Raw genomic sequence first — 21,312 nt, 5'->3', positions numbered from 1 at the left:
GCTCTTTTCTCTCTCTTGCATCTTGCTTTCTCTTTCCATTCACAGGACAACACAACACCAGCGGACCCAGGTCAGTATGGCTTGACCACTTTTGTGAACCTGCTAAGGGCTTTACGTGGTACCTCTTAAGCTTCTTTCATCTCACTTCTGTAGCAAAACAGAAACGCAGACAGGATGAAAAGGAGATGGTTAGTCACAGGCCAGAGTGAGTTTTGTAACAGATAGAGGGTGGTTTAAAGCTAACCCTTCAATGCTGTGATTCGCTTTTGATCACATATCACTCAACTGAAATGCTTCTTTTTTTGGCCACAAAAAATCCTCAAGATTCTTCCTTAGAAATGCACTTCTGCACAAATACTCAAATCTATTTTGCTCACATGCATGCAGTGTTTAAAGGGAGGTAATGAACAGCAACAGTTTCCTCTTGACAAATATACTTAAGCAAGAATAACCAATGAATAATAGAATGCAGAAGAAATCCTTAACCAGACCACAGAAACCTCTTTCTCACTTCATGCCGTGATGCTTAAACTCTAGACAGCACCGAGATGAATTGGTGTGGGTGGAATCATTATGAGAACCATGGCAGGAGAAATGTCGGCAGAAAAACACTTCCAGCAGTCTATATGCCTCAGCCTCAACTGCTGAGCTGTGCCTTTGTGATAAATCAATTTCCATAAGGGCCTTTATGAGAAAGACATCTGTGCTTATTGTTCTTATTAAAAACATGAATGTGAGATATTCCATTCATCTGAGGTCAGAGCCAGCTAATAGTTTCCCCAGGCTGGTTTGCAAGGCAGTTGTGGCTGGAAGGGAGATGCGACTGAGAAGTCTAGATGTGTGAGTCAGGAGAGAGTAAGTGGCTGTGTCTTTTAAGTTGGCAGGGGTATTTAGTCTTAGCCTTAGCCCCGTGCTCATGGCTGTATTTGTCTGCCATGCCGTGGAAAGATTGGTACTGAGCCATTCAGGAATCAAAGAGATGAATTTCCTGCAATGGCAAATTGTTGCTTTTGAGAATAGTGACAGTATGATGGTTTAGGCTGTTATCAAAATTGACAGAATCCACTGTCATCAATTGTGTAGTTATGTACCTGTTACACATCAGGTTAGAGAATGTGCTTAAACCTTCAGGGTAAGAAGAATACAGGAAATTTATTTTGGGCATTTTAGTGGTGAAAGTGGATAAAATGATGGAATGGGTGGTTCACTTGAATTTCCCAAAAAAAAGGTGTATTTTCTCATATCTTTCACTGCATAGCCCAGGTCTGCTTGTTGAGCAATCAACCAAAAGCACCTTTTTCATGACATTTCTCGGTCATGTAGCTGCACTATTTATATCCCTTAAATAAAATGAATGATCACAATGTATTAGTTCTCTATGTTGCTCAAAAAAGTCACACAAAATGTTTCTAATTTTGAGTGTTAATGTCTTTACGCTCCCTGTCTGCTAGGTTTGCCCAGGATGGTTGTGATCAGAGACTACAGTGGCATCCCCTCTTCTCAGTGTGCGCCCCCACTGAGCATTCACGTGGGGGATATCATTGAACTGATGTTTGCCGACTTGCACAGCTCTTGGTGGCAGGTGCGTGTCACTCAGCTCAACCTTGTTTTATCTCAACATCTGTGACTCTATGAAAAAGTAACATGTTATGGCTGACTAGGTTTGGTGTGGTGTACGCAATGTCTTTGCACTGTCATGACTTTGAATCTGTGCTGTATGTTACATCTTCCTTTAATGCTGGATGATGCCGTTAGGTGACAGAAAAGCTTTCAAAAATGTAGATTAATGTGGTGACTTCAACAATTTATCTCCCTTTGGCCGCCGTTTGCTATAAATCACTAATTGCATTGTTGTTGTTCATCACATCGGGTGTCCTATCAGGTGAGCCGCAAATGTGACAGTATGATGAGGTCAGCTCCAATTAAAAATATCAGCTGAAGATTTGTATGAGCTTCACTGGACCCCTGTTACATTACAAATGGGTTATTTGGCTGTTCTTTCACTCTTTAGATTGAATTAGAGGCTACATCAGATGATCTAACCAATTAGTGGCTCCACTTGATTAATTGACTGCCACGGCGAAACAATAAAACGGCATACAGCTCAGGCTCTGGAGGACGTTCTAATGGTGGTGTGCAACCTCGGGGACCGGCACATTAACAACCATCTCACGAGGTCAGCCAGCGGTTGAGAGCATTTGACCTTTTCTATTTTTGAAGGGATGGCGATTTATCTGGGGTCTTCCGGCAGCCTCCTTAGCTTTTTCTCACTCTGCTTTATTTTGGTGCTAAAGCCTCATCCTTCTCCTCTGGTACAGGTCCAATCGTACTGCAGTCTTTGCCAACAGCGCAGCTGGAAGTAGGCAGTTAGCCCGATTTCCTGTGCTTCATGTTTCTCTCTGTTGTGACAGAGCACATAGTGGAGGGTGAGGACATGAATGCCATGAGACTTCATGTAAGCTGATAGAGCAGCGACCAGAATGTCATGCCACAGACCTGATGGCACTGCATTGTTTGCTACCATGGTAACCCTGCATGTTGGAAGGGGATAATCACAGGAATTATCTGATAAAACACATTTGTGTATTCCTGAGCTCTGCATAATGATAATGTAAATAGCTTAACTAAAAGCTGTCCTGTTGACTTTATAACCAACAGTGGAGCAGTATTTGATAAGCGGATTCCTGTTATGTTTGTATCATTTTTTTTCCATTGGTTTAAATATGAAGCTGGTTTCCACACATGCACTGACACAGAATTTTTTAAAGCACTCTATGAAAGCAGGGAGAAGTGGCTACACAAGCAGTTTCCAGGTTTATCAACACCCGCCTTATTGTAATCAACCTTATTGTAATATGACTGTACAAGTTTTCAAGTGGTGTGAATGCATGTTTCAAGAAATTCTTTTACGGAAGTTTATCATCTATCAGGACTGTGTAGATTCATTGGCATCCTGGTATTGGCAGCCTTCAGAAATTGAAAAGAAAGAAACTGGACTTCTTTAGGGGTTTTTTTGCCTCTTATCCAAGAGGGGTTGGAGGAGGTTCTGAGGTGTGTTCTGTGAGCCAAAGTGTGAAAAAAGGCATGAGTCATTCCTGTCACCGGGGCTGACAGGTGAAACCACTGTAAGACATTGTCCCACTCCAGCATCACATGAGCTATTGAGGTCACCTTAGGCATAGTGTGAATAGGGGTTGACGTACTTGGGAAGGGATCTCAGAATTGGATTGCAGGTGGCTGATAGTTGGTGTCGTAAGCCATCACCTGTGTTCAATGCTGATCATTCACAGTGGATGTAGATGGCCTTTTTTACTGTTCTTTCAACCCATCTGCCATCTTTGTCCATCTTTGTCCATCTTTACTCTGAGGTCACCTCTCTGCCACCTGAACTACGGCCACCCTAGCTGAAGTTTGTCCTGTTAAGGTGGCTTTCTTATGTTGTGCCATGCATTTGTGCAGTCCCTGTTTGGTTTCTGCTATGTAGACGTCCAAACACTCCTCACTGCACTCAGCTCATAAACTGTTTTTTACCCTGTGTTTGGGCGTTCTGTCCTTGGGATGAACCAGTTTATGTCTGAGGCTGTTGCTCGGTCATAAAAATGCACCATATTGTCACACTTGGAGAACGTTTTTCTCTGACAAGCCTGCTACATAAGGGAGAGCAGATGAAATGAATGCTTGAACAAAATCAACACTGTAAAGAAGAATGGACCAAAATTCTTTCACAACAATGTGAGAAACTGATCAGTCACACAGAAATGATTATTTTGAGTTACTGTAGCTAAAGGTGGTTGTTTTGAATAATGATGTGGGCCTAGTTTTCCATGGGATAAATTCCTCTGGAACTTTTACCTCTGGGCCATTCTGGTTATCTGGCATTCTGCATGCAGCAAGGATCAGTTAACCACGCTCATTCATTTCAACACTATGTCGATCAGCCTTTTATTCTGTTCTTCTTCTTCTTCTTCTTGTTATTATTAACTATATAGCCTCAAAATGTTTATTTTTGCCTCTGTTACTTTTTACATTTGAAGAAGAGGTCTGTGATACCTATAATAAAAGAAGGAATAGAAGGTTTTGTTTTCAGTAAGTTTGTGAGGTCTTACAGTCACACACTACATTTTGGAAAGAAACCCTGAATCCTAACAAAGTCATGTTTGCTTACAATGAAAACTCCACAGGGTATCTTTAATCTCCAATGTCCCCAGTGGCGCCAGAGGATGGAATTACAGAACATTGAGAATTCATATCCCCTGTTACCCAGAAGGCAATTATCCCCCATCCCACTGGCAGAACAATACAATCAATCACTGTAATTTCATTTGATCCCTTGGCTCCTGCCTGTTTATGCCAACAGAGTAATAAGTTTAATCTTTATCATACGCTTATCGAAAGCATAACAAATAGAGAAGGGCTCTCAAAAAACCTTTGATGAAATGTTATTACACAGAATGAATCATAGAGATGGGTAAAGATTTGCTTTCCAATCTAGTTACTTTCGGGGCTTGCACGGTCCCAAAAAGCATTTTATACTCTAATAAGGAGGAGTGAGTAGGAAAGCATAAATGGGGCAGGAAGGCGAATGAAGAGCTCCACATGCCTTCACCACTCAACGTCTTCTCAGATTGGCTCAATGGACTTCAAATTGACCTCTAACTTGGAACTGGAAACTCAGATTATCTTCAGCTTAATGCTGATGCATATTCTTATTACTGTCTGCCAGACAATGTACATAATAGAGAAACAAGGTTATACAATAAACTAAACAATCCAAGTAGAGACAAGTCTATGTAAAAAAAACAACAACAAGTAATTTGTTTGACCAAATTGGTTTATTTAACTGGACAACAAAAGTCTGTTACTCCATGTTTGCTGGAGGAATTAATGATTTCACATAAAGCCTGTTGCTTCAGGCGGGTTAGCTAAAATGCAATTGTGAGTCTTTAGCACCAACCCAAGAGATCACGCTGTTTGGATATTCAAAGACCAGAATAAGATCCATTATTTAGTGTTAAACGAGGCTCTTGTTTTGATGTAGTACAAATCTAACTGCCGGCAGAGTTTGAACCATAATTAACTCGGGCTACAAATTAGATGCAGTGCTTGTTGTGTGCTAATTGCTGAGGATTTATTGAGGCAAGAGTGGGAGGGGAAGAGAAAAGGAAGAGAAGGAGAGAGAGAGAGGTGCAGTTGCTCCCAGACAAATATAATGCGATTAACAAGCGGTTGCCTTTGCAGGGCAAAAATCTGGCTACAAGCAAGATTGGCTTCTTTCCAAGCGATGCTGTGAGGCCTTGCCCGTGTGTAAGTGTGCATGTTTATTGTGATCAATAAGACAAATTTAGTATCATTACAATGCATTCAGTGTATTGATGTTTTGGCAGAAGAATGTAGTGCTTTTATATTGCAGTTTTCTCACTGTAGAAGATGGATTTTAGCTATTAGATATGCCTTGAATATCACATAAATGACCTCTACCTTCTGATCTGACTCAATCAAAACTCAAAATAACCACAATTATTTTTCTATGCCAGGTTCCAAAACCTGTCGATTATTCTGCCCAGCTCTGGTAAGTGGCAAAAATAAATGTCTAAGGATGGCCACAGTTCATTCTTACTCCAGATTATAGATAATGTTGGCTATGCATTGACTATGACAATGCATTGTGAGTGGATCAGTGCAATTACAGTAGCTGTTTATGGATGTTGAGGTTTGCAGGGCCTATGGAAAGATGCCAAGCTGAGGTCGCCCTCTTGGACCGGGAAAACAGCACGTATCTGATTCGGCACAGGAGTAAAGAGTGCACTGAATATGCAATCAGCATAAAGTAAGTGACATCTTGCTTTCTATTTATTTTCTCCGACATTTTTCACTCTTTTACCAAAAAAATAAAAATGAAATTAACACAACACATGCAGTCAGCACCAGTCTTGTGGGCAAAAACACCTTCTTGCGAGAGACGGATGGTGGGAATAATTCAAGAAAACAAAATGCCCACATGCAAATAACTCAGAAAACAAACAATTCATCAAATGTTGAAGTGGATGGGCTGCAGCAGAAGGAGATCATGCTATGTTCCAGTCGTCACTGCAAAATAAGTTGTAGTGACAGCAGCATCTAGTAACTGAAGATTGACAAAAAAAAATCATGTCTGGTGTAATGAGTCACAGTTTATACTGAAGTGCAAACGTTTGGAAAAGCAGTGTCGCTTCTAAAGGTCTAAAATGAGAAAAGAAACATTTCTTAGGGTTTGTTCTAGCAATATAAACCTATTTGGTCCAAGTTTTGAAGTGTCTGCTTTCACCCTAATTTTCTAACAAGCTTCTAAATGTTGACAAAATAGTTGGGAGAAAACATACTGTTCCCAGCCCTCCTAGTATGTAAATGCATCAGTGCTGACTGTTGAGGTAGCTAATTTCCTAAGAGACCATCTTATCAACGAAAAAATTTCACTATTCTTGACACAAGCATCCAACAAATTAAAAATTCATTTTCACAGTGGAAAAAAAATCCTTCACCCAGCAAAAAGTGCCGCCGTTTGCTCTACAGGCGTGAAGAAATAAAACTGAATTCATTAAATCCTGTTGTTGCTTTGTTGGTTAAAATCGGAAGAGTTTCGTCCTGGGGGATTTTTCTATAACGCTGTCTCTCGCTGAAATGGATCCAGGGATGCATCTTGTTATGGTTTTACACAGTTACTTAATTTTGCACTTTAGTGCGTTTGTGGGTTAAATTTCATCAGTTTATTTCATGCAACAGTTATTATTCAAGGTTACGCTAAACTGCATTTGCCATTGTTGTGGTTTATTTTACAACTTTTCTATAAGGACAACAATTAATTAAACTTGGCCCTTCTCTAGTTATATAATTATAAATTTATATAATAAAATAAGGTCAAGTTAGAGCTTACTGGTCTCTTAATTAGAAATATAGTACTTGCAGTACTTAGAAATATAGTACTGGAGATAGATAAATGAGTAAATACAAAATAAAGCTTTCAAAATGATGATTTCATGTTGTAACAGAATAAAGCCATCCAAATCTATCTGCCCCTATGTGAAAAAGTAATTATCCACTAAATTTGCAGAGGGTGGCACAATCTGGAATCAAGTGTTTGCGATATCTGGCAATGAGTCTTTCACATCACTGTGGAGGAATTTTGGCCCACTCTTCTCTGCACATTCGTTTTAATTCAGTCACACTGCAGAGTTTTTGAACATGAACGGCCTGTTTAACATCAAAACAAAGCCTTTCAATCTGATTTAAGTCTGGCCACTCCAAAACCTCAATTCTTTTATTTTTGCCATTCAAAGGTCAACTTGCTGGTGTGTTTTGAATCATTGTCCTGCTGCATAACTCAAGTGCGCCAGAGCTTCAAGCCACAAACTGATGGCCGGACATTGTCATTCAGGATTTTGTGTTAGAGAGCGGAATTTATGGTTTAAGTAATTAAAGCAAGTCGTGTCAGTCCTAAAGCAGCAAAGCAGCCATAGACCATCACATAACCACCATGTTAGACTATGGGTATAACATTGTTTTTAATAAATGCTGTATTAGTGTTATACCAGATGTAATGGGACCCAAACTTTCCAAAGTTAAACTTTTGTCTCATCAGTCCATAGAATATTTTCCCAAAAGTCTTGTAGCTCATCAAGATGTTTTTCAGCAAATTTGAGTCGAACCTTAGTGTTTATATTGGTTCGTGGTGGAGTGGTTTTACCTTGAATCTCTCCCATGAATGCTGTTTTCCCCAGCGTCTTCCTTATTGTTGAATCACAAAAACTTTAACTGAGCCAAGCGAGGCTTGCAGTTATTGAGACGCTGTTCTATTTAAGTGAATCAGCAGGTGTGGGAGTAACCAGGCCTGGGTGTGGCTAATGAAATTGAACTCAGATTTCCAAACAACCAAGTTAATCACAGTTATTTCATTATTTAACAAGGGGAGCAATTACTTTTTTGCATTTTTAACCAGGTAGGTTTGTATGGCTTTTTCCCCTTAATGAATGAAATCATCATTGAATAGCTGCATTTTGTATTTGTACTCTGATTCTCAAATGCCTGTAATTGTGACAATATAGAGTTAGATTAACAATGTTCCTTGAAAGACACATTTTTCAATTGTCACTGCTAAAGTACAAAATTCTCAAAACTTTTCTAGTTTTAGTTAAAAACATTTTTTGGTGAAGGAGACCTTGTCCGGCATTTGCACATCATGCCTAAAGTTTGTAGAAGTTCATTTTTGTTATTGTATGACAGTTATTCAACTGAATATAGCATGGGAAAGAGGGGGAATCGAATAGTCTATTTCACCATCTGTCTCAGACGTATATTCAACGAAAACTTGATAGCGTTGCATCAGACTGTTTGATGCTCTTCAGTTATCAGTCTGTGTATTTCAAAAGATGGCTAGAAACACACTTGAGTTGTAGATAAAACATACTTCCCTTAAGGCCTCAACAAATGACTGCTTTATCTACAAGATGAGTGCCTGCGTACTCCTCTTTTCAAATACAGCCCTGCCCATTTAACTAGTGAATACGTTTCAGGGCACATCAAAGCTTGTTCACTCTGTTAAAAAAGAAAGGACTATCGAGTCCCTCTGACCTGCCATGATGGCTCCAAGAGATTATAACAAGTGAAGGTGCACTCTGAAATAGTGTTTGGATGTTAAGACTATTCAGACTGTGACACACCATTCCAGCCCATTTGGTTTGGTGGACTCATACCGTTCCTCATTCAAAGCTTTGATGTACAGGGCCAGTTTCTGAACACTCCAATCCTAATTGCCTGTCTCAATGCTTAAGATCATTATCAGGATGGCCATTTGAGATAATGGAGCTTTACACAGAGAGCTGCTACTAATCAACTGGAACTGTCTGGTGTCAAACACTACAAGCGGTCAGTTTGTGTGTGCTGAATGCTGTTTGCATGTGTGTAACACCTTGGGAGCCTTTACGAGGGAAGGAAACATCTTGCCTTCACCAAACGGGTTATCTGTCTCTGTGTGTTAGGCACCCTATGACTGCAAATCAGTAACATGTTACTTACAGTACAGTCATACATTTAGTACATCCATACAGTCGTACATGCAACTTGAAAATATTCTTTTCATTGGTTATACACTGCACTGAGAGATTTTCAGTCTGCCTTCGTTTAATATTAAGGACATGTTAGATACAGCACACTACAGGAAATGGCTCAAACTCCCAACTTACTTTCACTACCACTTCAAACACTCCTACATTAAAACATAGAACTATATATAGTATTATAATCTCAAATAGATGCAGTGTTTTATTGAAACGTTTGCAAACATACATGGGAATACAGTCTACAAGGCAAAAAAAAGGTTTGTCCAATTTTAACAAGCTAGAGACCACACTTATTCTTCAACAAAGCCTGAACTATCATACGCAGGCTTTCTTGTATATTCTTTAAGTAGTCTCCAGGAATAGTTGTCCATGCCTCTTGAAGGACATTTAAAGCTCTTCTTCTTCTTTTTACATCACATTAATGTTGAGGTCCTAGCCCCGGGGAGCCCAATCCATGGTAGATCACATTCAATTGTTTGTTTTTTCTATCCAGGTCTTCTTTTGCTGCATTGGCAGTGTGTTCGGGGTTATTGTCATGCTAGAAGTTTATCAATCAGATACTTTCCAGATGGTATTACACACCGAATCAAAATCTGACAATAGTTTCTACATTTATAATTTCATCACTTTTGTCAAGATCATCAAAATTTGACTTAAGTGCAACTCCAAGCCATGACTGTAGCATTTGTCCTCTGTCGTACTCTTTTCAGTACATACTGTATGATAACTATGCAGCAAAAATGTAAAGTTTTGATTCATCAGTCCATAAGACCTGGCCAGTGATTTTTCAGTCCAGTTCTGTGTAATTTGCCATACTTCAGCCTGTTTCCTTTAATTAGGAAACGCTTCTTAACAGCTGCTCTTTGACTAAGATTCAATGTTATATGACGTAGTAAAAAATATACAAACAAAAAGCATTCCTCTGAAAGCGGTCAGGTTCAAAGACTGCACTGAAAATGAATGAATAAATGAACCTTGGACAGCTGTTGAAAAATATAAAGAAATGAGAGATGGCTCAAGACTTTTGCACAGCACTGAGTGATGATTTAGTCGTTTAATCCACAATATCACTCAATTGCAACTGTTATGTTTTACATTTGGTTGTGATGCAATTGTACTAACTTTCAGTGTGGCAAACACACCAAGTCCATACAATCAGCAGCAGTAATTAGGCAACTCTATTGCAGAATTCACATTCCTTAGTAAAAAGAGCCCATACGGAAAAGAAATAGTAAAAACTTATATGTGATTACTCATGAAAGTGGCCACTTTCATGAGTAAATCATATAAGGCTTACATGATTTACTCATGAAAGTGGCCACTTTCGCATTACTTTCATACATTGTTTTAGTAAGTATCCAAAACATACAAGTTTCATTATATAATTTTTCAAGGGATCTTATATCTGTTTTCACACTTATATGCTTTTCATACAAGTTTCACACAAGACAGATACAAACTTTATAAGATTTACATATATCTTTTCCATATGGGAGGGCACGCTGTACTTTGGTATTATGGTGGCTGTCAAAAGCTGACACTCTTGTTATTCTGTCTATTTGTGACTGGCTGATTAGAAACTGTTACGGAGTATAATTTATGAGTAAAATAATTACTGTTGTCTAACCCTGAGCACAGTTGTGACACTGTTGTGTCAGCTAATGTATTTAAAGCTGGGGTAGGCAACATATTTTTGGCAGCACTGAACAAAGCCAGCACCGAACAAAGCCCCTGGCTTCATTTTTTAGTTTTTCTACATTTTTTGTGAATTATAATAAAAGGATCAGTCTAATTCTGGCATAATTTTGACTATACGGTGCTTTGGTAAGAGATAGAAATTGGCTCAGCATAGTAACCAACTCTCAGCATAGACAGACCTTAGTGACAGTTCATCATAGAGACTGGACTGATGCAGAAGCATGTCTACTTGATTAACAACCCATGTCTTATTCATCCTCCACAGGTTCAATGATAAAGTCAAGCACATTAAGATTCTGACCAAGGATGGAGGCTTTTACATTGCCGAGAGTCGGGTTTTCAAAACTGTGCTGGTAATGCCTTTATCTTTCTATGGATTTTTGCAGCCTACAATCTGCTATAGCATTAATAAGCATAATCATTTTTACTTTCCACTATTTTTGCAGACCTCTCTTGAGAAAAATGCAATTTCCATACAAGTAAAAATGTACTTTTTAAAATTAAAATTATATAACTACCACTGGTTTATTTTGACATGTTTGTACCCACTTAGAAAGCCACAGGGACATGCTTTAAAGCTGTGGCTTTGTATCGCAGCAGCTGATATTCAAATGTATTCAGTGCTTGCACTTGACATTGGTGTAAAAAAAAAAACCATTGTGGTACGCTGGCCCATGGACACTTTCTCTGTAATACTCTCTGTATTTGCATTGCTTGTGCTGTCAAGAATAATGAGCAGCTAACCTTTCAACTTGTCCTTGCATTCACTTCTATAGACTTGTGCACTATACAGTCTGTATTTTTATGGCTTAGCGGTGCTTTGGGTACATTTCTTTTTCTTGTGTGGTTGACACAGGACTTGGTGGAATACTACCAACAGCACTCTCTAAAGGAGGGTTTCAGCAGTCTCGACACCACTCTACAGCACCCCTACAGGGAACAGCCCAATGGAAACGTGCCCACGGCCATTACCAAGGTCGGGAGTGGTAAGTCTGCTTTGCAAACATTCAGGTTCCTTTCCTGATGGTATCTGTATGACAGGCTGAAAAGCTCCAAGTTCAGATCAGAGCTTTATCCAGTTGTAGCTGAAAGATATTCTGAGCGTTTGTTTTGACCTGTTTGGAGGACCAGAGGGTCAGACTTTTGCTACAACAGACCAGGTCAGATAAAGCAAGGCGAGTAGTATTTTTTTTTTCCCTGGGAAGTTTAGACCTGTCTTTATGATGGATATAGTCAGTGGTCTATATTTCCCATGCCATCTCATAGACACAATAAAACACTCTAAACCCCAAAACCATTTGCTGTAATCAGTTTCTCACCTACTACACAGTTTCTTACATTACAGTCAAGTCAGTGTACTATACACTCTTGCTTTATATATATATATAAACATGCTGACAAAGCAGTTGTTTCATTATTAGACACTTAAGTGTCTAATACCTCTGTCTTGATACCCAAGGCTGTCATATTCCTAACATTTGAGACATGTTAGAAACACTTAGTTCAGCATAATGAGCTAACATGATTCCCCTTGGAATAGCATAGCATAGACAGCAGCAGATTTATCTTCGAACCTCTTTTTTTTTTTTGCTTGGTTGGTCTTCTCATGTCATTTAAGATTTAACTGCCTGATCGGTATATTTAATAGGCATGCCATTATGACCATCTGCCTAATATTGTATTGGTCCACCTTTTGCTGCCAAAACAGCCCTGACCCATTGACGTATGGACTTCACTAGACCCCTGAAGGTGTGTTGTTGTATGCAGCACCAAGAAGCTGCATTGCACACAACAAACTGCATTGCACTTTGTATTCTGACACCTTTCTATAAAAACCAGCATGAACTTTTTCGATTGTATGTTCAGTAAGCCTGTTAGGGTCCGCTTGGGTCCCATTGACGTAAATTTCGTCATCAGACAGCGAGCACGAGGGTCCATGTGACCGTCGGTGTGCCTGCCTGCTTTTTGTGACTGCACAGACTACTCCGTAGAGAATTTACATTATAGTACAACAACTACACATGTGCCCCAGGTGGCGGACTTCAAAGAAGTAGTCAGCAGTTGGCTCTCCAGCTGTCCTTGTCTGTATCAGCGGTGGTGTATAATCTAGGTTTTAAATGAAGAATATAAAAAACATGACTTCATTAATTGATTCTGTGCTAATTATTTGTTCAGTTTGTCTTCAGTGAAGAAGGAAGCATACACTAGAAGTAGAAAGTAGAAAATCGAAGTAGAAAATGTGGATAGACATTTGGAGGAAGCCCGGAGACGGAGAATAACAGCAGCAGAAGGCGAGAACAGGCGAGACAGAGAATGCAGTGCAAAAGATAATACGTTGTATTAACATGCATCCGGATACGTAATCTGGATAATGATGATGATTTACGCTGGCTATTAATAGCTGTTCTTGTTATGTTGATTTTACCCTCATTGTAAATGACTCACAGTTATAGATGACTAATTTGGAAAAAAAAACATTAAAATCCATTGATTTTGTGACATTCATGGCCACCTATATGTGATCTACTTCTATTCTAATTGTTATTTATTCTGTGTGTATTTGTGCGTCAAGTTAATCTGTGTATGTTTTCATCCTATACATCTTACTGCATCTTAATAGATGCAAAGAGAGGCAAAGAGTACAAAGGGATGTGGAGTCAGAGAGATAGGAGAGGAAAACACAAAAGAGAGTCAGAGACAGCGAGTGAGAGAAATATAAAAGAGCCTCTGTAGCTCACCAGGCTTGGGAAAGCGAGGTCCCAGTTAGAGCCCAGTGCCCGAGGCAAGCACCAGGAGCCTGCTACTCCAAACGTCACACTCCGCACTCTGCTCAGCTCTGAGATGGCTTCACAATTTTCCTGACAGGACATGACATTTTACTTGGGCTTGCCGTGGAAAAAAAACCTGTGACAGCCGCCTGCTGACACACACCTGGGGGATACCCCTGGTCCAACCGAGAGACCGTGACTGTTTCCGCAAAAGTGGGAAAAGTTTGCAAATATGATCTGATGTAAAAGAGCAGGAAGCAGCTGGAGGTAAACTGTCTTAACTTAAAGAAAGGTGTATGTGTAAACAACCATAGCTGCCGCAAGAGTGGCAGAGGCAAGCAACTGAACACAGGAACAAAGTCAAAGTTAGCCCTTTGTGTCTTTTCGGATGTAAAATTCTGCTACATCCTTGTCCCTCTCACTCCTTTGTCAGCATCGGTCTCCTAGCGCATCAAGCTTCAAAGCAGCTCTCCAAGAGCCGTGTTTGTGCATTGCTGCCATTCACCGCGCCGCTGTCTCTGAAAAACTCTTGACAGACCTGCCGCTGCCTCATTGCATTCTGGGATAGATTATTATTGCCTTAAGTCGTCCACCCCCATAGACAGACTTAGAGTGGGCACCGTATTCTCTGTCTGGTAAACAGCCTCTGTGGAAAGACAGATGTCATGCCAAAACAACAACAATCTCAAAACAGACACCTCATAGCAAAGAAAATAGAATGCAAGGCTGAGTAAACAATCACAAGATGCAGAACTACTGTAAAGCCATCAAAACTCTGGAGTAATTTGCTTGGAAAAACCCCAGCTAGAATTTTTAATTAAGTCTGACTGAGTGCATTTCCCTGTGTGTGTGAAAGCTGGAGTTGGGAACTAATTAGCAATGCAATGATCTTGTGTTGTCTGTCAGGGTAATCATTTTGTCTAACTTTTACTGGGACACCGGAGTCTGTTATCTTATATCAATATCATTAAATTTGATGTATAATGTCCTGAAAATATTTATGACAGAATTATTGAAAGAATTTTAAGATACTCAACTTGTGCATTCACCTGAAAACATCGAATACATCAGGCCTGCAATACATTTTCACAAGGTTTCTAGTATTCAGTTGCTGTAGCTTTGTGGTCATTTCTCTGGCCCACATTGATATAAATAGCATATTTTAAATAATAGAAACTCATGTCACCCTGTGCACGGTCCATGCACATATGTTCTTGTCTAAAAGAATCAAAAATATTTTCATGTAAAGTATAAATACTCATGCTATATTAGTATGTTAATAGTTGTGCGAACTCTGGTCAGACATTTGACGCATGTTGGTCTCTGCCTGTACGGTACAAAGAGAAGGCATGAAACCATACTGCTGTGCTGACGGGAATTGTTTTCTGAGCATGAGGGTCTGCTGGCTCAGGTGAGATTTCATATGGGAGCAGGAGCTCTTAGCTTTGCAGTGTGGAATCCCAGACGCTGCCTTGTCACAGCACCGTGCTTCTGCTCAGACGTATACTTACACACAAGCTGCCGCTGCTTTTTTAGTTGAAGCTGAAAAATTTGCTATTGCTGATTTTTATGCAGTGTAACCAGCACAAAGTTGAAGAAAGCCACATTATGTAGCCAAAAGTTTACATCCGAGACTTATTATTCAGCATAGTAAACCAAAAATGATGGCCGTTAATAGGCAAAGGGATTCTTTACAGAAATTCCTACAACAAGTAGATCCATCTGTATACCAAAATAGTCTTTAGTATTCAGACCAGCAGTCCTGCTCATACCATCTCCAAATTAAGTGTCTCCCATCAATTTTTCATTTTCACTGGGTTAGGTCCTTTGGTGAAAAACACATTATCATTCATTTTATCCTGCTATATTAGTATGCCAAAGCAAACTAAATTATATATTCTGATTATTTTTGTTGAAGTTTTTCTCTTTTAGGATTGGACCACAATTAGAGAAGAAGTGGTAACCAAATAAAGGACTTTATACAGCATTTTGTGAAATATCTTGTAATGTCTTGATATGGCTGTGGCAGTTTTGGCAGTTCTGCGTAGGACTGCCACACTGTAGTGCTCCTGTCTCCACATTTTTATCCTGAATTAGGAATGATACTTTCTCAGACTTGTTTTTGCTACGTCAAAAGCACACAATTGTCTTAAATATTGGTCCATTGCCTACCACTGACATTTTGCTGAATTGGTACTGAGGCATAAAAAGCAACATATAAGTGTTAAAAAAAGTCATACCTATACTGACTTTCAGGCATCAAAACGCATTATAGGCTCACTCACTTAACCCACCTTACTGCGGTTTGTGCTGTGTAAGATTTTGTGCATGTGCCCGGGGCAGTAACAATTTGTCTGATGGTTTCACTGTTTTGCCCTCCTCTCTCACTGCGTATCCCCAACCTTATTTGCTTTTTTGCTTGTACTTTGACTTTGACAACTTTTACTCTTTCTCTCTCCTTTACCCTCACACAAACACGCTCTCTTTCTGTCAAACTTGTGTTTACTTTGCTTATGTTCTCTCTTTGCTCCCACTACGGCCTGAACCCCCTCCCATCACTCGCTTCGTTTCTCTGTAGTTTCTCCTGGCGGCTGCAGCTTTGTTCCTCCCTCCTCCTCGCCTTTCTGGTCAGGTACAGGTACAGCTTTTCTACTCTCTTTGAATTCCCCCCGCTGTATGTCCACATTTCCACGTTTCTAAAGATGAGCTGTCTTGTTTTCTTGTCTCTTTTAAATAATGCATTTTTTTCCTTGGTAATTACACAGAGTGTATAAGTCACCCCGTTGGGGAAAAACCCTCACATCAGTCTTCTGGAAATTAAATATCACAGATGTTATGAATTTCTGCCGGCTATGATATCTCCCATTTGGTCAAGATAACTGCAGAAATGTCAGCAAACCACTGGCAAAGAGCTGCAAAGCCACCATTGCTGGCATTTACATTTTACTACATCCAACAATAACACTATCAATTCAGCTAATTAAAAAGATGACATGCGCTTTTGTTTGTATGGTTTCACTTAATGAACTGTGACAAATATGTTACACAATAAAACAGTTAATTGAGCTTTAGTATCCATTAAAAGTTGTGACTTTAAGGCCAACAGTGGTGGTTACCCTCTTGAAATAATGAGTAAGGGCTCCCGAGTCAGAATAACTGGAGGTTTTTCACATTTTCGTGTTTCCAGCAAGACACGAATGCAAAAATTTTAGTTTATTAAGAATATTTAAGAATTAAATGATCTCTCTCTGTGCTTACTTTAAGCATGCGTGTGTGGAACTGAGCACCTGAGTTGTTGTGATGTGGGTTAACTTTGGATGTCTGTGTGCATGAGAGGATAGATGTATTCCTTTCGTCCAGCATATCTGCACAGTCGTGTCATCTGTGTTTTCACAGATAAGGTAAACAAACCTATGCACAGCCGTGTTCACGTGTGATATGAGCCCTGACCTGCATGCGTAGGAACAAACTTGGATAACCTGATAAGTGCTGGATGCATCGCTTGAATTCACCTTTAACTTTTAATAAGATGAACACATGACCATGATAACCCAAGTTCTCTCATCCTGGCTGCGTGCTTGGACCCACCAAGCTGAGCTGTCGGATACATTTCTCCTCTCTCACCCGCGAACCTTAAGCATTATCTCATTTCTGCCTCTGCGGTTTTGCTTTTACATGAATCAAACCCATGAGTCAAGGCTTTTTAGAATCGCTGCCCTATCATTCTCACAAAATGACATAGTCAGTTTACTACGATTAATACCTGTGAGGAATATGTTTTGTACTAAAAAAAAAAAAAGAAAAAAATCAATGAACCATAATAATTTTATATAGATGAACTGAATTTAGTTTGGCTCAAGTTCTCTCTTGATCCTTGTTAGTTAGTTTTCTTACAGTAAGTGAGCATGAAAGTTTAATCTCACCCTGAAAACAGCAGTACATCTGTAAACTTTGTCTTTAAATATTAAATTCAGCTTACATTTTTGTGAGGAGTGTAACTCTGATCTGTAAGTGTGATATTTCTTGCTGGATCAGTGTCAGCAGATGTTTTCACAGAGTCTAAGATAAGGTGAAATTTTGTAAATGGGTCCAAAAGTAATATAAGATCTCTCTCTGTTTCAGTCTTTTCTCCTAGAGTGGTGGGTTATGCAATTGCACGCTACGACTTCTGCTCCAGAGACACGCGGGAGCTTTCTCTGCAACAGGGAGACGTTATCACTATCTACACCAAGATGCCCAATGGGTGGTGGAAGGGAGTAGTCGGTGGCAGGGTATGTCTTTGACAAACTTGCTCTTTGCAGCTGGCAGGATTTTTTTTACTTGTTTCAAAGTGGGACAACAAATAAATATTTCACAAATATTTTGTATTAAAAATTAAATTAAAAAGGGTGAATCAGTAAATGGCTGTGTTTGGCAGGGAGCTTGTGAGTGTGCATGTCATGAAGGGTGAACCACTTCATCCATAGTTAAATGGAAAAAAGCTCCTTAGTTTTAATGGGACATGTCACATTGGCACAACAAAACGTCCGTCAGTTAATTTATTATTTTTTTTACCAGGTTTGTTTAGCCAAAGTATCAGTTGTTATGCATTTCGATGCACAACGACTCGCCACTAAATTTGCTCACATCTGAGTATGGCACTGCTTGTGAACACACTTCTCCAACCCTGCCATGCAGGCACAGTATCACAGTTACCACTCATCCTAGAGTTAACAATGAATTATCTCTTGTACTCACCTCCAAATTGTCAGAATTATTGACCCATCCTGATCAAGACTACATATAACAGTCTGTACATTGTGACAGGAGAAGAATTCTTCACAAGATCAGCGGAGGTCTGGTTGAATTTGAAATGCTGATCTAGATGCTACTTTTCTCTTCTTAGGTGGGATGGTTTCCCTCTACTTATGTGGAAGAGGAGGACTGACTTCGCTTGTTGGAACGTGTATTCAGCACCCATTCAGGCTGAAACCCTCCAGTGAACGCCATGCTGCTCTGCCACTGTCTGGGCCCACAGTCATATCTCTCTTTGATAAAAATCCAGAGACTTGGACACAAGAGGAGGTGGCAGTGCCCTTAAAAACCTTCTCCTGTCCTCTGACAGACTCTCACACAGAAATGTCAAATCACAGATTCCAGGAGCGTCATGCCATATCTTACCTCTACGCAGTCCTGTCTGCCCCTGCGGCCCACTGGGAAGTACATGTGCTGTGCCTAGATAACCCTCCCCCTTCCCTTCCTCTCCCACTCAACTTCTCTTATTATTGATGACTCCATCATCTGGTATGAGTCTTGCCTTTCGTTGTTGTCATGTATCGAGGTCAGCAAGGCTCAATCATCTAGCTGGACCACAGATTCTGCTTATAGTGCCCTGCTCAAGTACCAAATTAAAGTGAAAGTGTTGAGAAGTTTTTGACTCTTCCTGGAACACTATAGCCCTCATGGCTGTGTCGATATTTGCGTTCAGTTCTCTTTAATCTTGTTTTTTGCATTCCAAACTGCGTGGACACAAACCTTTGATAAAACTGTAACTGCCAAACTTTGAATTTGACCCTAATTTTAAAAAGGGGTGGAACATGGAGAAAAAGGATGGAACCATGATGGACTGATCTGTCAGTCAGTGGACCTGTGGACGCTGAAGTGATGCACATCTGCAGAGAAACAGCTGATTATGTGGCCATAGGACGCCACTGATAAAGCTACATCTCCCAAATTAGATTCCTGTCCTTTTAAATACTGTTTTATTTAAATAATCACCTCAACTTTAAGTGCAGCCTTCAATAAACATTGAGTTGATGAAAATCATTAAAAATCTGTTTAGCCTGAAAAGCTATAGTTTGACATTTTGAGAAATGTACTTATTTGCTCCTTTGGCAAAATTAGATGAGAAGGTTAATACCAGTCTGAATTTAGTCTGTTTAATATAAAGTATGAAACAGTCATTGGCATAAAGGCTCACTTATTGAGAGGTTAGAATTCATTTGTTCAATTTGTAATAAAGCAAAACTGTAAAACATTCAATGTGCGGTTTTACTTGTATATGTGTTGGACTTTCTTGTCAGTGGGGACTTTTTTATGTCTCTGTGGGTTGTCTGGCAAACCCATAGTGATGACGAGTGATGTTAGAGAACTTAAGAGGGGCTGGTAGGTGGGTATTGAAATCTCCATAGCAAGTTGGGTTATTGAAGCCAGTCTTTATGCTAAGCTAAGCTAACCTCCTTGTGGCTGCAGGTTCATATTTAGTGGAAAGACACAAGAGTTATCAGTCCTCTGTTACACTCACCAAGGAACTCTATAAGCATTTCCCAAAATATCAACCTATTCCAGCCGTGGTTATTCCTGGCCTACAAGACTACAAATGAATATGGCAACTTGTCACAGTGAAAAAGGTGGTTTCACAGTGTTCCCATTTGATGACACTAGAGCAAATATAATGCCCAGTACTCATACATTTTTAGACATCAAAGAGAAAAAGTGTATGCATAAAAGGAATTATAAAGCCAAATACATTTTAAAAGTACATGTGTGGTGTGGATAGGTCTACACTTCACTATGAGCTCCTTGATCTTTTGATCATTTACTGTGGAAACCAGAGAGCCCTTTTGCATTCCACGGATTTTGTGTTTACCTCAACTCTCTCTCTTTTTTTTTTTTTGGTTTCAGTATGAATGATTCAAGGGTGATGTAACTGCTGTTCACTGTAGAGCAAGGTAGCACAAGGGCGTTAAGTGATGCTGTTTTCCTTCAAACATTAATACCCCACTAACCATGTGTTTGACATAAATATTTAATAAAAGCACGCTCTTTGAATTGCACTTTTAAAATGGGATAGGCTATTATTCCCTCTTCGGACAAATGTTACATTGCAGGAACAAAGGCTCTGCGAGGTTGCATCACAAATCACAGCTGTGTCTGATATGGTTTTTGGAGGCGCAGTGGAGAACAGGCAGTGCTCAAATAATGTCCAAACAAACAGAACAGGGAAGACGACTGAAAACCGTTATGATGTAGGAACATGTAGATGTAGAACAGTATTTTTTTTTCTTTGCCACACTGAAATTTGGCACAAAATTGTACCCCCTTCAGCAAATTTGCATTGTACAGGCTAAAATTTGCAACATATTTCCTCTCTTGGAAATTATATTTGTTGATCCTTTGTCCTAAATTATTTATAACTTGAGCGCAATGGCTCAATTAAAGTAAAAGAATGTGACTGCAGGATTTCCAGTATTTGCAAATGCAAGGATTTTTTTGTACACTCGTCACATGCATGTATTTGTCATAACCATATAGTATATGTAAAAAAAAAAAAGATATAGGCAGTATGATGTCGCACAGTGTTTTTGACCCTGCATTTTGAAGTCTTTTTAGCATTTTGTCTTGCTAAAGTTATTAAACATGGGAGTCTGCCAGGATTGATGGGCTTCTGCAGGCTGTAGCTCAGGTGGTAGAGCAGGTCATCTACTGATCGGAAGGTTGGTGGTTCGATTCCCGGCTTCCCCTAGTCTGCATGCCAAATATCCTTGGGCAAGATACTAACCCGAAATTGCTCTCCGATGCATCCATCGGAGTATGAATGTGTGTGAATGTCAGTTGTGCTTGTGCGAATGGGTGTGAATGGGTGAATGCACAAGTTGTGTAAAGCGCTTTGAGTGCTCAGAAGAGTGGAAAAGCGCTATATAAGAACTAGTCCATTTACCATTTAGTCCATTTACCACCCCAAAGTGGGCATTAGAATAATTGCATAGGAGGTG

General features: G+C 39.7%; 1 protein-coding gene across 2 annotated transcripts in view; it reads left to right on the top strand.

Annotated features, from left to right (window-relative positions):
* Positions 1 to 20,269, top strand: part of LOC147308116 (guanine nucleotide exchange factor VAV3-like) — a 52,110-nt gene extending 31,841 nt beyond the window's left edge. Inside the window, exons 19-28 of one of the 2 annotated variants that reach the window (XM_086272136.1) lie at positions 46 to 70; positions 1,452 to 1,582; positions 5,239 to 5,304; positions 5,535 to 5,569; positions 5,711 to 5,827; positions 11,056 to 11,143; positions 11,647 to 11,776; positions 16,137 to 16,190; positions 17,681 to 17,829; positions 18,444 to 20,269. In XM_086272136.1, the coding sequence (XP_086128262.1) occupies positions 46 to 70; positions 1,452 to 1,582; positions 5,239 to 5,304; positions 5,535 to 5,569; positions 5,711 to 5,827; positions 11,056 to 11,143; positions 11,647 to 11,776; positions 16,137 to 16,190; positions 17,681 to 17,829; positions 18,444 to 18,485 (837 nt within the window). In that variant the 3' untranslated portion in view covers positions 18,486 to 20,269. Of the gene's footprint in view, positions 1 to 45; positions 71 to 1,451; positions 1,583 to 5,238; positions 5,305 to 5,534; positions 5,570 to 5,710; positions 5,828 to 11,055; positions 11,144 to 11,646; positions 11,777 to 16,136; positions 16,197 to 17,680; positions 17,830 to 18,443 lie in introns of both variants that reach the window. The other variant, XM_086272135.1, reaches the window with a different exon arrangement.
* Positions 20,270 to 21,312: the final 1,043 nt, after the last annotated feature.

This window comes from Aulonocara sp. 'chitande type north' Nkhata Bay, linkage group LG18 (assembly GCF_057382095.1).
Source record: "Aulonocara sp. 'chitande type north' Nkhata Bay isolate Kocher_YH1m ecotype deep benthic linkage group LG18, A_spYH_male_GT1.1, whole genome shotgun sequence".
Taxonomy (NCBI): domain Eukaryota; kingdom Metazoa; phylum Chordata; class Actinopteri; order Cichliformes; family Cichlidae; genus Aulonocara; species Aulonocara sp. 'chitande type north' Nkhata Bay.
Note: the sequence above shows the minus strand (reverse complement) of the source record. Positions and strands in the feature narration are given on the sequence as shown.